This window comes from Melanostigma gelatinosum, assembly GCF_949748355.1.
Source record: "Melanostigma gelatinosum genome assembly, chromosome: 20".
Lineage (NCBI taxonomy): Eukaryota > Metazoa > Chordata > Actinopteri > Perciformes > Zoarcidae > Melanostigma > Melanostigma gelatinosum.
This window is the reverse complement of record NC_136653.1, coordinates 20,587,953-20,607,600: the sequence shown is the minus strand read 5'-3', so window position 1 is coordinate 20,607,600 and position 19,648 is coordinate 20,587,953. Positions and strand designations below refer to the sequence as shown.

At 45.1% G+C, this 19,648-nt stretch overlaps 1 protein-coding gene across 2 annotated transcripts in view; it reads left to right on the top strand.

The window, feature by feature from the left end:
• Positions 1-18,847, top strand: part of rps6ka3b (ribosomal protein S6 kinase, polypeptide 3b) — a 47,145-nt gene extending 28,298 nt beyond the window's left edge. Inside the window, exons 3-22 of one of the 2 annotated variants that reach the window (XM_079292073.1) lie at positions 3,120-3,236; positions 4,273-4,354; positions 5,136-5,216; positions 5,314-5,393; positions 6,100-6,206; positions 7,520-7,557; positions 7,937-8,079; positions 8,806-8,876; positions 9,228-9,316; positions 10,009-10,073; positions 10,861-10,963; positions 11,115-11,224; positions 11,668-11,790; positions 11,867-11,956; positions 12,333-12,491; positions 13,078-13,239; positions 13,434-13,510; positions 13,632-13,749; positions 13,974-14,114; positions 16,018-18,847. In XM_079292073.1, coding sequence (XP_079148199.1) covers positions 3,120-3,236; positions 4,273-4,354; positions 5,136-5,216; positions 5,314-5,393; positions 6,100-6,206; positions 7,520-7,557; positions 7,937-8,079; positions 8,806-8,876; positions 9,228-9,316; positions 10,009-10,073; positions 10,861-10,963; positions 11,115-11,224; positions 11,668-11,790; positions 11,867-11,956; positions 12,333-12,491; positions 13,078-13,239; positions 13,434-13,510; positions 13,632-13,749; positions 13,974-14,114; positions 16,018-16,140 — 2,079 coding nt within the window. In that variant the 3' untranslated portion in view covers positions 16,141-18,847. Of the gene's footprint in view, positions 1-3,119; positions 3,237-4,272; positions 4,355-5,135; positions 5,217-5,313; positions 5,394-6,099; positions 6,207-7,519; positions 7,558-7,936; positions 8,080-8,805; positions 8,877-9,227; positions 9,317-10,008; positions 10,074-10,860; positions 10,964-11,114; positions 11,225-11,664; positions 11,791-11,866; positions 11,957-12,332; positions 12,492-13,077; positions 13,240-13,433; positions 13,511-13,631; positions 13,750-13,973; positions 14,115-16,017 lie in introns of both variants that reach the window. The other variant, XM_079292072.1, reaches the window with a different exon arrangement.
• Positions 18,848-19,648: the final 801 nt, after the last annotated feature.

Genomic DNA, 19,648 nt, shown 5'->3' with positions numbered 1-19,648 from the left:
TGCGTGTGCGTTCAGAGCACAGGTGCTGGGTTTGCAGTTTTAATCCGTGTGATTAAGAGGTGCTACATGAGCATCCTGTCGCTTCGGCTCTGATCCTCCATCTGTGGTCTGACTCTCTCACACACACACACACACACACACACACACACACACACACACATGGAAATCCATCATTCCTAAGATCCTCATCTTCTCAAACATTTCATCTGGTTTTGTCAGCGGTCAGCAGCATCTCAACCCTCTGTGTGCGTCTGTTGGTCCGTCTCTCTGCTCTCTGCTTCGTCCTGATGGATGATGTCATTCACACGTTCACCGGTGTGATGTTTCGTACCCGGCGCTGATGACATGCGGCGTAATGCGTGGCTTTACATTCAAGATGTGAACAGGGTTTTCATAAGAAAATGGGAGCACAAGAAGTCTGAATTGTGATTTAAATCAAAGATTAAACATTTTATCACAACTTTCAAACCGCGACAGTTTCAAGGACACATTTTCTTCTTCACCAAGACGTTTCCCCGGCTCAAGCTGAGAGGATGAGGAAGCTGTGCTTACATGTTGTGATGCTTTCTTTATGATTCCACTCCGCTTCATGTCAGAGGCTCGTGCGGTTCTTTTTAATCCACTTCATTGACCTGAGAGCTTATAGCTTTAGATGAATGCATTCATAAACGTCAGGAAGTAGATTAAACCACCCATCTGTGTGTCAAGCAGGTAGAATTAGTTCTATTTAAACCAGCTGCAACATTAAAACGCTGTTGTGTCGTGGAGAGTTACGCAACATAATCCAATATAACATTACATATATATCATGTTTTATAGACTGGCCCCTTTGAGTGTGTAATAATATGAAAGTAATCATTCGTTTTGGTCTCAGTTAGCCGTTTCAGGCTTAATGACATATTTTCCAAATAATTTATGAGCTCATCTCAGGTTATTACTGGTTCAAGACAATTAGTACTGGTTTAAGACGGTATAGTGCTGGTTTAAGACGGTATAGTGCTGGTTTAAGACGGTATAGTGCTGGTTTAAGACGGTATAGTGCTGGTTTAAGACGGTATAGTACTGGTTTAAGACGGTATAGTGCTGGTTTAAGACGGTATAGTGTTGGTTTAAGACGGTACAGTACTGGTTTAAGGAGGTATAGTGCTGGTTTAAGGCGGTATAGTGCTGGTTTAAGGCGGTACAGTACTGGTTTAAGGCGGTATAGTACTGGTTTAAGACGGTACAGTACTGGTTTAAGACGGTATAGTGCTGGTTTAAGGAGGTATAGTACTGGTTTGAGGCGGTACAGTACTGGTTTAAGGCGGTATAGTACTGGTTTAAGACGGTACAGTACTGGTTTAAGGCGGTATAGTACTGGTTTAAGGCGGTACAGTACTGGTTTAAGACGGTATAGTGCTGGTTTAAGGAGGTATAGTACTGGTTTGAGGCGGTACAGTACTGGTTTAAGGCGGTATAGTACTGGTTTAAGACGGTACAGTACTGGTTTAAGACGGTATAGTACTGGTTTAAGACGGTACAGTACTGGTTTAAGACGGTATAGTACTGGTTTAAGGCGGTATAGTACTGGTTTAAGGCGGTACAGTACTGGTTTAAGGCGGTACAGTACTGGTTTAAGGCGGTATAGTACTGGTTTAAGGCGGTACAGTACTGGTTTAAGGCGGTACAGTACTGGTTTAAGGCGGTATAGTACTGGTTTACGGATCCGTCAATTAGCCAAGATAATCGTATGACTGTTAGTCGACTAAGACTTTATTTGACCTACTTTTCCAGAGAACACGTCTGTACTTTCTAAAAAATGATTTATTTATGAAGTACTTAAGTATTATGTAGTGAGGTATTTGCACCTTTCCTGATTTAAAGTATCATAGTAATTCATCTACTCCGGAATAAGACGGAGGAGAGGTGATAACGGTTCAAATAAAGATTGAAAAAAGGTGAGAAAATGGAAGGGGCGAGGGAGGGGAGGGAGATGTCTCTGAGGGAGAGAGAAAGAGGGAGACACAGAGTAAGAGAGAGAGAGAGAGAGAGAGAAGTGCTTTCCATCCTGTAGTCGCTCAGTCGATGCACGGGAGCATGTTAGCACCACAGAGCCTCAGCCGCCGTCTGGACTACAGGACCCACAATGCACTGGGACACCCGGCAGCCAGCCGGTCACCCACCTGGGAACTACAGGTACGGAAGAAAAGGAGACAGTGAAGCGGTAGAAGGAAGACGACGTAGGTGGACAGAGAGAGAAGAGGATGGGGAGAAGAGGATGGAGTTGGGAGTGCAGAGCACAGAGGATGATGGGGGATGTAGTCTTTGTTCACCTGTTTACTTGTTTGGATTATTTCATCGATATCCAGCATACGCGTAGCATGAAGCTAGGAGGCTTTAGAGTTTGAAGGAGGGATGCTGTCACACAGTATGGTGTCATTAGTCACTCAGCTACAGAGGGGAGCAGGTATCGGGGGTGGCTCCATGACAAGTGTGCGTGCGTGCGTGTGTGTGTGTGTGTGTGTGTGTGTGTGTGTGTTTTGTAATATCCCACTGAGCGGATGACGAACATTCAGAAGCCCTGCTCAACCTGTTGAGTGATTCACTGAGACGAAGGGGAAACATTCTCACACTGATAGCGTCGCAGCTCTTCAGGATTGTTTTGTCTTTGGATTTACCTGCTGCTTTATGAACTACGTTTCCCAGAATGCCTTTCAAGAAATGAATAACACCCAGATAGCACGCCTAAACTTGCTCCATCCAGCTGGTTGTTGTTGTTAAGTGTAGAATGTAGAAATACGGTCTACTGTTAGTGTAGAAACTTGCTCACTGCCTGCAATGCATTCTGGTCTATTGAGGCTAAAAATAAGACTTACATTAAGATTAAAGTGTTGCTCAGACATGATTTATTGGTGAATTTAAAAGCAGAAACTATGAGCGTTGTTTAGAAAACTCTTCCTCTACTTTCACGAGTTACTCATATGATACTTTGTATGTTGCCAAAAGTATGTGGACACTCTAAAGTAAGTACTTGTATGTACTTTTGAGCCGTTGTTTTTCCTGGTTTGGGCTGAACGTCTCCGTTCTAATGAATGAGCACTTGAGGGCGTAACAGCGATGAACACTGTGTGTGTTTACAGGACGACGTGCCGATGAAGGAGATCAGCATCACTCACCACGTGAAGGAGGGCTCAGAGAAGGCCGACCCACGACAGTTCGAGCTCCGCAAAGTCCTCGGACAAGGCTCCTTCGGCAAGGTGTGTGTGTGTGTGTGTGTGTGTGTGTGTGTGTGTGTGTGTGTGTGTGTGTGTGTGTGTGTGTGTGTGTGTGTGTGTGTGTGTGTGTGTGTGTGCGTGCGTGTGCGCGTGTGTGTGTGTGTGTGTGTGTCTGCATAAGTGTGAACCAGAAAAAGAAAAAGGAGGCTAACCCAAACAAACACACACAGTAGATGTAATGGAGAGGGGAAGTCCCGCCCCTTTACGGTGGACCACCACGGGACTCATTTTTATATTTAGAATACGTGCGGTAGTTAACGGAGAGAGACAAATAAAGACATGATGCTGTTTGAACTGTGCCATGAATTCCTCATACGATGTTTGTACATTTAAAAGTTCAGTAGCATTTTATCATTAAAACTGTTAAAGTATAAGACCGAGAAAGTACTGAATTAGAAAGACGACGCACCTAAAAGACATTTCTCTGTGAAGCTACAGTACCAGTGTTTTTAGTCACTGCATAAATAACAAAGGAATGTTTCTTCTTCTTCTTCTTCTAAAACACAAAATGAAACGTAAACTTTGCTCAGTTAGCTAGTTAGCGGCTATGTCGAGAGATGTAGTTCACTGATCGGTTTCACACGAAACTAAATGATACTACGACAAACTTATGACTTAAAAGCTGCATTCTCTCCAGTGTCCACCAGGGGGCGACTCCTCTGGTTGTATAGAAGTCTATGAGAAAATGACTCTACTTCTCTCTTGATTTATTCTCTCAGTAAACATTGTAAACATGAGTTTATGTCTCAATCTCTAGTTTCAAGTCTTCTTCAATACAGCATGATGTTCATTTAGTACATTATGGTCCATTTAGAGTCACACAGACCATAAAGCAGGGGATGCTTTAGGGCGGGGCTACACGCTGATTGACAGGTCGACACCAGAGACGTATACGGCGTCTCTACGTCTCCTCCTCAGTCCAAATATGGTCACTTCCTGTTCACTGGTTAGAAAAAACAAGATGGCGACGGCTAAAATGCTTTAGAACGTCAGTCCACAAACTTGTGTGTGTGTTCAGGTGTTTCTGGTGAGGAAGGTCACGGGACCAGATGCCGGTCAGCTCTACGCCATGAAAGTCCTGAAGAAAGCTACACTGAAAGGTACGAAGAAGAGGTTCAGCCATCTGCTCTTCTTCTCCTTGTTTTTTTAAAAGTTGAAACTAACAAGTTGAATGGAAAGATGATCAATGAGAAAGTGTGCTTTTGTATTTGCTCAGTTGTGGAATTTCTTGTGAGAGGAGAAGAGAGAGGAAGAGGAGAAGAGAGAGAGGAAGAGGTGAAGAGAGGAGAAGAGGAAGAGGAGAAGAGAGAGGAAGAGGAGAAGAGGAAGAGGTGAAGAGAGAGGAAGAGGAGAAGAGAGAGAGGAAGAGGAGAAGAGAGAGGTGAAGAGAGAGGAAGAGGAGAAGAGGAAGAGGTGAAGAGAGAGGAAGAGGAGAAGAGAGAGAGGAAGAGGAGAAGAGAGAGAGGAAGAGGTGAAGAGAGGAGAAGAGGAGAAGAGAGAGAGGAAGAGGAGAAGAGAGAGGAAGAGGTGAAGAGAGAGAGGAAGAGGTGAAGAGAGAGAGGAAGAGGTGAAGAGAGAGAGGAGAAGAGAGAGGAAGAGGTGAAGAGAGAGAGGAAGAGAGAGGAAGAGGAGAAGAGAGAGGAAGAGGAGAAGAGAGAGGAAGAGGAGAAGAGAGAGAGGAAGAGGAGAAGAGAGAGGAAGACACCATCTGGTGGTGGAAAGAAACGCAACACGCTCCTTTAATTGATGTTTATTTGCTTCGTTCTTGTCCTTCCTCTCCTCGTCTTCATCAGAAATAAGGGAGGCTTGTTTTATTGTCGGCGTCTTCACTCAGTGCTTTATCTGGTGATTGATGTGTTTTCCACTCCTGTGTGTTTCCAGTGCGTGACCGGGTCAGGACGAAGATGGAGAGAGACATCCTGGTGGAGGTCAACCATCCCTTCATCGTCAAACTGCACTACGGTGAGCCGGCCAATCGCAGACCGTCGGCGGTGAGTCACCGGCCAATCAGAACTCACGGCTCCTCAGAGCTCATCTGGATTTTGTTTCCTCCCCTCAGCGTTTCAGACGGAGGGGAAGCTCTACCTGATCCTGGACTTCCTCAGAGGAGGAGACCTCTTCACTCGTCTCTCTAAAGAGGTGACTCCTCTTCATCACTTCATCACTTGTTTAAACACAAGGAGAGTTCGTTAGGAGAGATTATCCACAATGTCTGGAGGACAAACTGAAGAATACAAAGAGGAAATCCCTCGTACGACAAATGAAGCTATGATGCTGATGATGAATGTATTATCTCTCATGGGAAATTACATTTCCTACTCTAGTTTCAGTAAACTACAAACACATGACACAGCTCTTCTCCAGTACACAATACTTTCTTTATTCACGAACGTTAAATGACACAAACGTCCGGCTGACGTGCACCTCGCCGCGTGTTTCCGTTCTCATCGTGAGAGAAAATACTTTCAATTTACGACGACGACGAGGCAGTTCAGAACACTTTACATGAGACAGAAAAGGCTTCAAGAGGGAAACTAAGAGACACATTGAGTCAAATCAACAGGAGAGGAAACGGTGCCGTCACACTGCAGTGTGAGGTGTGAGTGAATAGTTTCTAATTTAATAAAAGGGGAAAAGTTATTCTCAAAATGCTCAGTTTTCTACGCGCTGATGCGTCCGATACAAGAACCATGAACGCATGGAACACGTTTAAATCTCACTGTGTCTTTAAAAGACGTTTGCGTTTTAGGACACAGTTATCGTTGTGTATTTAAATGTCATTGCCCGACCGTCATCACGAACACGAACACGAGTCTCTGGATTATAACACTGTTGTGTGTTGTAGGTGATGTTCACAGAGGAGGACGTGAAGTTTTACCTGGCAGAGCTCGCGCTGGCCCTCAATCACCTCCACGGCCTGGGCATCATCTACAGAGACCTCAAGCCAGAGAAGTAGGCTCACACACACACTCACTCACACACTCTCACACACACACCCACACACTCACACACACACACACTCACTAATACACACACTCACACACTAATACACACACACTCACTAATACACACACACTCACACACACACACTCACACTCACACACTAATACACACACACTCACACACTCACTCACACACTAATACACACACACTCACTAATACACACACACTCACACACACACTAATACACACACACTCACTAATACACACACACTCACACACACACACTCACACTCACACACTAATACACACACACTCACACACTCACACACACACTCACACACACACTCACACACTAATACACACACACTCACACACTCACACACACACTCACACACACACTAATACACACACACTCACACACACACTAATACACACACACTCACACACACACACACTCACACACTCACACACTCACTAATACACACACACTCACACACACACTAATACACACACACACACTCACACACACACTCACACACTCACACACACACTCACACACTCACACCCACACTAATACACACACATTCACACACACACTCACACCCACACTAATACACACACATTCACACACACACTCACACCCACACTAATACACACACATTCACACACACACTCACACTCTCACACACACACACAGTCACACACACACTCACACTCTCACACTCTCACACACTCACACACACGCACACACTCACACACACACACACTAAGACACACACACACACACTCACTCACACACTAATACACACTCACACACACGCACACACTAATACACACTCACACACACACACACACACACTCACACACTCACTAATACACACACACTCACACACACACTCACACACTCACACACACACTCACACACTCACACCCACACTAATACACACACATTCACACACACACTCACACTCTCACACACACACACAGTCACACACACACTCACACACTCACACACTCACACACACACACACGCACAGTCACACTCACACACACGCACACACTCACACACACACACACTAAGACAGACACACACACTCACTCACACACTAATACACACACACTCACTCACACACTAATACACACTCACACACACGCACACACTCACACTCACACACACACACACACGCACAGTCACACTCACACTCACACACACTCACTCTCACACACACGCACACACTCACTCACACACTCACACACACACACACATTTGCCTGCAGATATTTATTCAAGAGTACAAATAAAAAGCATTTCTGTTATTTCAGCATCCTGCTCGATGAGGAGGGACACATCAAGCTGACCGGTGCGTAATGTTACACTGCTGTGTGTGTGTGTGTGTGTGTGTGTGTGTGTGTGTGTGTGTGTGTGTGTGTCTTTCCCAGTAGTGGAGGAAGTATTCCGATCTTTTACTCCAGTAAAAGTACTAATACCACACAGTACAATTCCTCTGTTATCGTAAAATGTTCCTTCAGTAAAAGTCTGTCATTAAAATGTTGTTGAAGTGTTTAAACTGATATATGTCATATATTATATATTATTACTCATGCATTCATTTAAAATGCAGTCCAAACCTCAACATTATCACTGACAGACTAACATTGTTAAGAGCAGCACGGTAACGTGCGTGTTTGCTGTGCTTCGTGCTTGAAGCTGCTGTAACCTCTGCTGCTCCTCCTGCTCAGACTTCGGCCTCAGTAAGGAGTCGGTGGACCAGGAGAACAAGGCGTACTCCTTCTGTGGGACGGTGGAGTACATGGCCCCCGAGGTGGTGAACAGGCGGGGACACACGCACAGCGCCGACTGGTGGTCGTACGGCGTGCTCATGGTGAGAGGAGAGCGCCCGCTGCGCTGTGTTTGTGCTGACGCGACCTCCTGCTGTCTGTTGTTCAGAGCTGGTTCCACTCTCAAGTAATCTGATTACAGTAGAATTAACCCTGGTCATCCCAACAGCCAATCACAGAGGAGCAGTGTTGTTGAAGAAACAACACTGTTAGGGTTAAGATTCTGATTTACAATCCTACAATATGTAATAAACGTAGTGACTTGGTTGGTATGTTCCTCTCTTAAAGAACAGTGACGATACTTCTGGTTCATGTCATGAAGTTCTGTCACTTTACAAACAACTTGGGTTGAATGTGACACAATGTAACTGATGTCATGTTCCACAAAACTAGCAACAATAAACGCATTTTACTTCTCAGCATTCGTCAGTTTCAGACCCGTTTGTTGCTGTTTGTTGTGCAACGCGTTGACCCGTTTGTTGCTGTTTGTTGTGCAACGCGTTGACCCGTTTGTTGCTGTTTGTTGTGCAACGCGTTGACCCGTTTGTTGCTGTTTGTTGTGCAACGCGTTGACCCGTTTGTTGCTGTTTGTTGTGCAACGCGTTGACCCGTTTGTTGTTGTTTGTTGTGCAACGCGTTGACCTGTTTGTTGCTGTTTGTTGTGCAACGCGTTGACCTGTTTGTTGCTGTTTGTTGTGCAACGCGTTGACCTGTTTGTTGCTGTTTGTTGTGCAACGCGTTGACCTGTTTGTTGTTGTTCTGTCTCTCAGTTCGAGATGCTGACGGGAACGCTGCCGTTTCAGGGCAAAGACCGGAAAGAGACGATGACCATGATCCTCAAGTAAGAAACTTTACACCGTCAGATCGCTCGTATCCAATCACCGCCTCATCACGGCCGAGAAGAGGCCCCCCTCCTCCCCCCACAGGGTCCATATTAGAGGAGATAAAGTGCAGCACTCAGGAGGAAGACGAGCAGAGAGAGATAAATATTAACCCGTCCTGCTTCCTCCGTCGTCTCAGTTTCCCTCTGAATGAAAAGTGCTGAGCAGACTCTCTGCAGAGCGCTGACTGTGCTTCCTGTGCCGTCGGCTCGTCTTTCACATACTTTCAGTTTGGAAACACAATATGGACGGTTTAACAACACCAGAGCTGCAGCTCACTGCAGTTCCTCCTGTTTGTGTGTGTTCCACAGGGCCAAGCTGGGAATGCCACAGTTCTTGAGTTCAGAAGCTCAGAGTCTCCTCAGGAACCTCTTCAAACGCAACCCTTCCAACAGATTAGGTAAGAACAGAACATACAACATATTTAAAATGCATGCAGGTATCCTGCATCTGCAGTCTGGTCGTTCAGGTAAACTGTACATGAATCCACAAATCAACGTACATGCAGCAGATAGGATATATGATAGGATCAATAACAGGAGCCCAAATCTGAACTAGTTCACCGTATGAGTCAGAGGAGGAGGAGCCAATCTCCAGATAGAGACTCACAGTCATTGAGTGTGTAATACATCTTCTTCCTTTGTGCCACAGAGCTCCACCATGAACACACACTCAAATACTCACTACAGCACCAAATGTGGATTAATCCGCCGCTGAAAATAGTCCCCAACAAACGCTCCGTTTCCTCCTGTTTGTTTGTTGGATGAATACTGGACTGACGGCTGTTTGTTTGTTTGTTTGTTTGTTGGATGAATACTGGACTGACAGCTGTTTGTTTGTTTGTTGGATGAATACTGGACTGACAGCTGTTTGTTTGTTTGTTTGTTGGATAAATACTGGACTGACGGCTGTTTGTTTGTTTGTTTGTTTGTTTGTTTGTTTGTTGGATGAATACTGGACTGACGGCTGTTTGTTTGTTTGTTTGTTTGTTTGTTGGATGAATACTGGACTGACGGCTGTTTGTTTGTTTGTTTGTTTGTTGGATAAATACTGGACTGACAGCTGTTTGTTTGTTTGTTTGTTTGTTTGCAGGAGCCGGACCAGACAGCGTGGAGGAGATCAAGAGGCATCAGTTCTTCAGCACCATCGACTGGAACGTCAGTGTCTCCTTTTTATAAACTTTATTAAAAGATTACTGTGAGGAACTTTAACTGGTCCTGAACCAGTCTCAGTGTAGTCCTGATCCTCTATATGAACCAGTCTCAGTGTAGTCCTGATCCTCTATCAGACCTCCATCAGTACAGAGACCATCAGAGAGAAGATGGTCTGTTTCTATAGAGTTGTTCTTGATGCTCGTCATCGGAGCCACCGAGTCGGATTCTGGTGAAACCAGATGAAGTCATGCAGGTTCACCAGAACCTCCTTCAGCTCAGACTCCAGCAGAGACCGGTCCACCGTGGACGGACCCAGATCCGGAGCTCCGGAGGGAGGAGGAGAGCTCAGCTCCCAGCAGCAGCATCTCCTCCTCCTCCTCCTCCTCCTCCTCCTCCTCCTCCTCCTCCTCCTCCTCCTCCTCCTCCTCCTCCTCCTCCTCCTCCTCCAGGAGCAGAGCTTCTCCTCTCTGGGAGTCAACACCGACACCACGCTGCTGGAGATCCAGGACGTATTGCTGGACCCGCTGGAGGGAAGGGAGGCACGGGAGAACCAGGACCAGGACTGAGAGGAGCAGACTGTCAGACCTGCTGCAGTAGAATGAGAGGTTTACTGAAGACAGTCTGGTGCTCAGAGACACGACCTTTAGTGCACAGGGACCAACAGAACCAACACTGAGTGAAAGTTCCTCACAGTAACTAATATGCTCAACAGTTTGATTCCATGGTTTAAATATTAACATCACTCTTGTTGTTTTGTCTCTGACTGTGTGTCTTCCTCTTCCTCTTGTAGAAACTCTTCCGCAGAGAGCTTCCTCCTCCCTTCAAACCGGCTGCAGGACGACCTGACGACACTTTCTATTTTGATCCAGAGTTCACAGCAAAAACACCCAGAGGTGCAGACTGTCTCCTCCGCCTCCTCCGCCTCCTCCTCCCCCCCCCTCCTCCTCACTTCACACACCGCTGAGCTGAACTCCATCCTGAATACAATTTATTTATTCTTTGAGCGGTGAGGTTCAGCAGCTATTTTCTGTGTTTGTGCCTCAGACTCTCCAGGGGTTCCTCCCAGTGCCAACGCCCATCAGCTGTTCAGAGGGTTCAGTTTTGTGGCCATAACAGAAGAGGACACACAACCAATACCCAGCACTATTGTACAGGTACGTACACACACACATATCATATCTTAACATGTCTCAGAGGCAAGAACGATCTGACTTAGAGAGTAAAACCTCATCCGAATGTTTACAATGTTTACTGAGGGAATAAATCAAGAGAGAAGTAGAGTCATTTTCTCACAGACTTCTATACAACCAGAGGAGTCTCCCCCTGGTGGTCGGTAGAGAGAATGCAGCTTTAAGGCTTCCCCCTTTAGAACCGGAGCTTGTCTCCTGGATGAAAGGCTTCCAGGACGTGGGAGGACTAAGTGGAGAAGCATGAGGAGATCTGAGGCTGATAAAAGCCTCCAGCTGGCCGTGGATCAGAGAGATCGGTCGGTCTTTGGTCGGTCGACTGAGCGATGGTGTCTGAAGTTTCAATCCCCGGAATCAATGCGTATTCTTCGTAACGTCCGCTTCGACGTTTGTGTCTCCGCATGTAGCAGCTCCACAGGAGCACGTCTCAGTTCTCGGACGCCTACGAGATCAAAGAGGACATCGGCGTCGGCTCGTACTCCATCTGTAAGCGCGGCGTTCACAAAGGGACCGGCATGGAGTACGCGGTCAAGGTAAGACGAGCACCGCGTCCACGCAGAGTCCCCGGGGCTTCGTGACCCCGCCGTAACGTCACACTGCTGTCCACAGATCATCACCAAGTCCAAGAAAGACCCGACGGAGGAGGTGGAGATCCTGCTGAGATACGGACAGCATCCCAACATCATCACCCTCAAGGACGTGAGTCACACCAAGCTGAGCTCTCTCTGAGCATCTTATTCTGAAAATCCAATGTGCTCGTGACTCAGTCGGGTCAGCGTGTGTTCGTCCGTGTCGCTGGAGGATGAATAAAGACGTGAATGCTTCAGTGACTCACTCTTAATTACTGCAGTGGGAATGGCCTCAGCTCGACGATTATCACTCAATGCATGCTTTTCTTCTTTCAAATAAAGATGCTGTTGGCTGCTGCAGAGATGATTCAGCTCTTTGTCTGAAGACGATAAATCCAGAAATATGTATTCTCTACAAAGTATAATAGTTTTAGTTTAATCCTCTTTACTGCTGTCGCACCGTTTTTGTCGACCGTTTGAGTAAACGCCGCTCGTCCGGCCCGTAGGTGTACGACGACGGCCGCTCGGCGTTCCTGGTGACGGAGCTGATGAAAGGAGGCGAGCTGCTCGACAAAATCCTGCGACAGAAGTTCTTCTCGGAGCGAGAAGCCAGCGCCGTCCTCTACACCATCACCAAGACGGTGGAGTACCTGCACGTACAGGGGGTGAGATCTCATCTGTCGTGGTTCACCATGAGAGACGCAGGATGTTCAGCTGGAGTCCTTTATACTTTAATGCACTCAGTGGTGCAATTACATCGGATTGTAACAGAGATACAAACAGTATAATTCACACCAGACTTATTATTTATATTGGAAATAGTTTTGTTAGAATGAAGTGGACGTAAATATTGAGTCTGTGTCTGATTGAAGAGGTTTGAACTGTGATTACGTCATCTGATATTCCAGTAGAGATAACTCGACACAAACCTTCTGTTTCTGTTAGTTCCAGCTTGTTCTAGGCTGCTTTTATTGTGAAACTCTTGCCACTGAAACAGGAAGCTGTTCCTGTTTGAATCTCAGCTTCCTGGATGCTGATTTCTTGTCTTCTCATCCAGTTGTTGCTCAAGAGGATCTTTGTCTCTTTCACTTGAACAGCGTTTTGTTCTCCACGTACTAAACTAAATAACGTCTGTTGGTGAAGACACTTTCTACAAAATAAAAGCACACTTCAGACACAGACAGTCGTCCAGCTCTCTGACCAGCAGGAGCGCTGAGGTCTCTGAAGTTGAAGCTGCTTCCTGTCTTGCAGGTGGTGCACAGAGACCTGAAGCCCAGTAACATCCTCTACGTGGACGAGAGCGGGAACGCCGAGTCCATCCGGATCTGCGACTTTGGTTTCGCCAAACAGCTGAGAGCGGAGAACGGTCTGCTCATGACGCCGTGTTACACCGCCAACTTTGTGGCGCCCGAGGTACGCCGTCCGTTTGTTGAAGTGTCTCGTATGTTTCTATTCAACTGAGCAGCAATGAGCTCAAACCAACTCCAGGGACTAAAGAGCACATGAAGCTGACTGAGCTCTGTCTCTGCTGAGTTATCGTTCTCATCACAGCTGTATGAGGACAGATGTTTAGTTTGTTCTCGTGATCGTCTCTGTGTTTGTGTCAGGTGCTGAAGAAGCAGGGCTACGACGCCGCCTGTGACATCTGGAGTCTGGGAGTCCTGCTCTACACGATGCTGACGGGGTAAACGCCGCTGATGGACATCAGACATAAGTTATCAGGAGATGCTGTGAATAAACCTGGAGCTGCTGCAGGTTAATGACAACAATAACAATGAAGTCATAATCTCTCCCGTCACCTTCAGCTTCACTCCCTTCGCCAACGGACCGGAGGACACGCCGGAGGAGATCTTGGCTCGCATCGGCAGCGGGAAGTTCTCTCTAACTGGAGGATACTGGAACTCTGTCTCTTCAGAGGCCAAGGTGTGAAGTTCTTCGTCGTCTTTGCCTCGTTGAACGTCCGGGGGGGGGGGGGGGGGTCTTTATGACACACAGATCTGTAAAAAGCTGGAAGAGAGACATAAATAGATATCGAGTAAAGACAAGTAAACACATGTCAAACAGGTGTAACTTTCACATCTTTTTAAGAAAACTTTTAGGATTTCTGTTGTTGAATGAGCTCACGTGTGACCTCTGACCCCACTCAGGACCTGGTGTCCAAGATGCTCCACGTGGACCCCCACCGGAGGCTGACGGCGGGTCAGGTCCTCCGACACCCCTGGGTGACGCACCGAGACCAGCTGCCCAAATACACCCTCAACAGACAGGACGCCCCACACCTGGTCAAGGTGACACACACACACACACACACACACACTCTCTGTCTGGTTACTTGTTCTGCACAAACGCTTACAAATACATGAAACGTAAAGATAATCAAAGAGTTTGTGCTGCAGGTTGTTGAGAGAGAAACTCACAAACATCAAATATCCTGAGCGGTGCTCAGTGATTCACCATTGGATCGGTAGTGATTCACTATTGGATCGGTAGTGATTCGTTATTGGATCGGTAGTGATTCACTATTGGATCGGTAGTGATTCGTTAATGGATCGGTAGTGATTCGTCATTGGATCGGTAGTGATTCGTTAATGGATCGGTAGTGATTCGTTAATGGATCGGTAGTGATTCGTCATTGGATCGGTAGTGATTCGTCATTGGATCGGTAGTGATTCGTCATTGGATCGGTAGTGATTCGTTAATGGATCGGTAGTGATTCGTTAATGGATCGGTAGTGATTCGTCATTGGATCGGTAGTGATTCGTTAATGGATCGGTAGTGATTCGTTAATGGATCGGTAGTGATTCGTCAATGGATCGGTAGTGATTCGTCATTGGATCGGTAGTGATTCGTCATTGGATCGGTAGTGATTCGTCATTGGATCGGTAGTGATTCGTCATTGGATCGGTAGTGATTCGTCATTGGATCGGTAGTGATTCGTCAATGGATCGGTAGTGATTCGTTAATGGATCGGTAGTGATTCGTCAATGGATCGGTAGTGATTCGTCATTGGATCGGTAGTGATTCGTCATTGGATCGGTAGTGATTCGTCATTGGATCGGTAGTGATTCGTCATTGGATCGGTAGTGATTCGTTAATGGATCGGTAGTGATTCGTCAATGGATCGGTAGTGATTCGTCATTGGATCGGTAGTGATTCGTTAATGGATCGGTAGTGATTCGTTATTGGATCGGTAGTGATTCGTTAATGGATCGGTAGTGATTCGTTATTGGATCGGTAGTGATTCGTTAATGGATCGGTAGTGATTCGTTGTTGGATCGGTAGTGATTCGTTAATGGATCGGTAGTGATTCGTTAATGGATCGGTAGTGATTCGTTAATGGATCGGTAGTGATTCGTCATTGGATCGGTAGTGATTCGTCAATGGATCGGTAGTGATTCGTTATTGGATCGGTAGTGATTCGTTAATGGATCGGTAGTGATTCGTTAATGGATCGGTAGTGATTCACTATTGGATCGGTAGTGATTCGTTATTGGATCGGTAGTGATTCGTCATTGGATCGGTAGTGATTCGTCATTGGATCGGTAGTGATTCGTCATTGGATCGGTAGTGATTCGTTAATGGATCGGTAGTGATTCGTCATTGGATCGGTAGTGATTCGTTAATGGATCGGTAGTGATTCGTTATTGGATCGGTAGTGATTCGTTATTGGATCGGTAGTGATTCGTTAATGGATCGGTAGTGATTCGTCATTGGATCGGTAGTGATTCGTCAATGGATCGGTAGTGATTTGTTATTGGATCGGTAGTGATTCGTTAATGGATCGGTAGTGATTCGTTAAAGGATCAGTAGTGATTCACTATTGGATCGGTAGTGATTCGTTATTGGATCGGTAGTGATTCGTTATTGGATCGGTAGTGATTCGTCATTGGATCGGTAGTGATTCGTCATTGGATCGGTAGTGATTCGTTAATGGATCGGTAGTGATTCGTCATTGGATCGGTAGTGATTCGTTAATGGATCGGTAGTGATTCGTTATTGGATCGGTAGTGATTCGTTATTGGATCGGTAGTGATTCGTTAATGGATCGGTAGTGATTCGTTATTGGATCGGTAGTGATTCGTTATTGGATCGGTAGTGATTCGTTAATGGATCGGTAGTGATTCGTTATTGGATCGGTAGTGATTCGTTAATGGATCGGTAGTTTCAGCTCTGTGGTGTTCGTCCCCTCAGGGAGCGATGGCCGCCACCTACTCGGCCCTCAGCAGGAACGTCCCCCCGGTCCTGGAGCCGGTGGGCTGCTCCACTCTGGCCCAGCGGAGGGGTCTGAAGAAGATCACCTCCACCGCTCTGTGAGCACCTCCTCCTCCTCCTCCTCCTCCTCCTCCTCCTCTCTGGGACAGACTACTGATGGAACCGCTAAAGCCAAATAGGAACGCAGAGATCGCCCCCCCCCCCCCCGCACCTCAACGGACGCTTCTGATTGGCCGGTTATCTCCCCCAGCATCACTGATCCACAGCCTGCGCTGTACTCTTAAACCTGTTCCTGTCTTTGCTTCGGACAATCAGCGCTGGCCTCGTAGACCGAGCGGCCGTCGGGAGAATAGAAGTACTGTATTTATTCCCTTCAGAACATAGGAACACGGTAATCTACTGTATGCATTTAAAGAGCTAGGGCCGTTCTTATTATACTGTACACCCTGTATTTAAACCTCAAGTAGCCTCTGAGATCACGGTTCTACGGAGAAGCCCTCAAAATGTTGCTCTGCAGAGACGTCGGCCTGATAACAAGCTTTTAGTCTCATTGTTATGTTTTTGGGATAAAAGAAAAAGTCTCTCAGGAGCTTTGTTTTGTTTTGAAAATTCATTTTGTGCAGACTTCCTGTAATCCAGTATTTTAACCATTCAGGTGCAAAAAACACAAAGAACAAAAATCTGAACGTTTGGTCTCTTAAGTCTTAGAAGTCTGTCACAGAGATGAATAAATGGAGCAAAGACGGAAACGATTATTGGGATTTAATGAGAAGAAGACGTTTCTTTCAGCAACCTTCGGCTGCACCGCTTCTTCCTCGTGCTCTTTGAATACTTTCACAAGTGAAACTAATTCACTTGTTCGTTTCTCGCCCGTTGACTCTCGTTGAAACGTTTCAGGAACCTGAGCTCAAATATGAACAAAAGCTCAACAGATTCAGTTTTACATTTATGCAAGAAAAAACATAGGGGTGGACAAAGTACTCGGCTCTTTTACTACAAAGTAAAAGTAGCAGTAAAAGTAATGAGTACACGAAATAATAATAAGTACTCGTTATGCAGAATGACCACCTGTACCTGATTATAAATGCATATTATTTAAGTATATAACAATTCATCATCATTCACGTTTTATATTTTGTGTTGTCTGAAGCAGCTGAAGCTTTCTGATAAATGCAGTAAAATGTGATATAAAGAAGTAAAGTACGAGTACGTGAAAGTGTACTTGGGTCTAAAGACGATGAAACAGTAAGTCGTGTTTTATGAGCCTTGTGCAGCTTTAATACGCGTCAGTAAGTGTCAATGAAACGTCTGTGAAAGCGGCTTTCACTGGAGGAGACGGAGACACATTGTCTCTTTAAGGGATCCGTCTTGTCCCCTGCTGAGCTTCTCTGCTTCCACAAACAAACCGTCTGTACGAGCCGACGGGCGGCTGAACTGTAAATATCTATATTCATGTACGAGCAACTCAGGTTTCTATCAATTAAGACAATGCATTTTTATATATATATAAATATATATCCAGGTGTGTCTGTGTGTGTGTGTAGGAGGAGAGAGGTGTACATAGGATAAGAGACGAGCACACAGGTGTGAGGAAGGTGAGCAGCACACGAGGAGAGTTACGCTTCAAACACGTCGATCCGTTTCCTCTTTGTCACAAACGACTCGTTTCATTTGGCGTTTGGGAGTCAAACTTCCTGATCCTCTGTGAGCAAAACCCTTTAAACTCAGTGTAGCAGAGGAAACACGCATGAACAAACACCACGGCTGTTACTCAAGAATTAAAGGGCCAGTTCACCAACATGTGACCTCCTAACAGGAAGCTCCTCTGATGTATTCATGCCAGTTTGGGTTAAAGTCAGCGGAGGCATTCTGACCTTCAGATACTCCATCCCCCACAATGCAACAGTCTTTCATTCAACTAATAAAACTCGTCCAGTTTGTGACGCAGACTTTCTGTTTAAAATGTGGATTATTGGAAATGTTTCCACGTGTGTAGAAGTTAAGTCCTGGTGGTTTATAGTCCGAGAGTTTTGGTTTTATTCATAGAATAGAAGGACAAGCTAGGAAGCTAACGAGCTAACTTGCTAATTGCGCCATGCTTTAATGCTTTAATGCTTTAATGCTACACTGGTACAGTTCCCCAGAAATAACAACATAGTTTGGGACTAAATAAATGTCCTTGAAAGAGAAATCTCCATCTAAAAGCAAGTAAATATGAATTAACTTTTTAATTATTGTTCTAAATGTTCCCAACAACTGAAACCAAATAACAAACCTCTTTCTTTCCGGTAAACGAAACAGAAAGTATGATGAAATGAAATGCCTGCGTCGTGAAGCTGAGTTTTGGGTGAACTGGCCCTTTAATTCCATAACCAGGTAGACGGGTTTGTCCTTGTCGTCCGTGTTGTTTAAATAAAGCTTTGTGTGTTTCTGCTCCTCTCTCCTGCTTCATCCTGAGCTGAAGACAATCAGAGAAACTCAAACCTGCGATTATTACAAACGTCCTCCTGTCGTCTGAACGTCCGTCAACCAAAAGGGAAACGAGTTTCACTGCTCTGAGATTTTATTTGTTTTTGTATAATATGAAATATATCTATAAATGTTCTCCTCGTCTATCGATGTACAGCTCTGGGATAAAGGAATGTAAAAGGATTTTTGTTTTTCTGTAATTATGAACTGGGCAATAGCTTTCTTCTTCTTCTTCTTCTTCTTCTTCTTCTCTGTCAGCGTTCAGCCTGCTGCTACACCAGCTCTCTGTTTTTGTACCTGCAGTGAGAGTTGGACTTTCTATTAAAAACGATAATCAGCTGATGACGTCATCTCCACTCAATCAACACTTTATAAAAGGTCACGAAAAGATTCATTGAAATGAATAAATTAAGTTGTCGTTTTCTCGCACAAAGCTTCACCTCAAATGAATATAAAGTTGTTTTAATAAAGACAGAAGTACTCTGATATGTTACTGAAGTAGCCACAGTGTAGAAATACTCTTTTCTTTAGTAAAAGTAGAAAGTATGAGCTTCAAAATATACTTAAAGTACCAAAAGTAAAAGTATGCTGAATTATGATTGATGCATTGTGTTCATAATTTAATGTCACAACTGGTGATTTTAAATGTATCTATATTCATACTTCATCATTGATTTGTTGAATATATTTATCTGGATCTGCAAAGTAACCGTAAACTAAATATTTCAAATAAATATATATTTTTAAAAAAAGTAGTGCAGTAAAAAGTACAATATTTAGTATAAAGTATCAGAAACTTAAAATACTCAAGTAAAGTACATGTACCTCAGAATTCATAAAATACTGCAAAATGTTAAAGCAACATCTAACACCGTTAGCGACGTTAGCTTTCCCTCAATGACTTTTATTATGAAAACAGTCAGATTCAGCGTGGGGCAGAATCGATTCTTTCGACAAAATAATCTCACTAAAGTGTATTATCTGTTGATGTTCTGGAGCTTTCGATCACATCACATGATCTTCTTCAGTGGGCGGAGTTTGTCCAGCTGTCGTGAACTCCTCTGAAGAAGAAGACCATGTGATCCGATCGAAAGCTCCAGGACAGTTTCAACAACCTCCAGAAGGAAAAGACGACAATTTA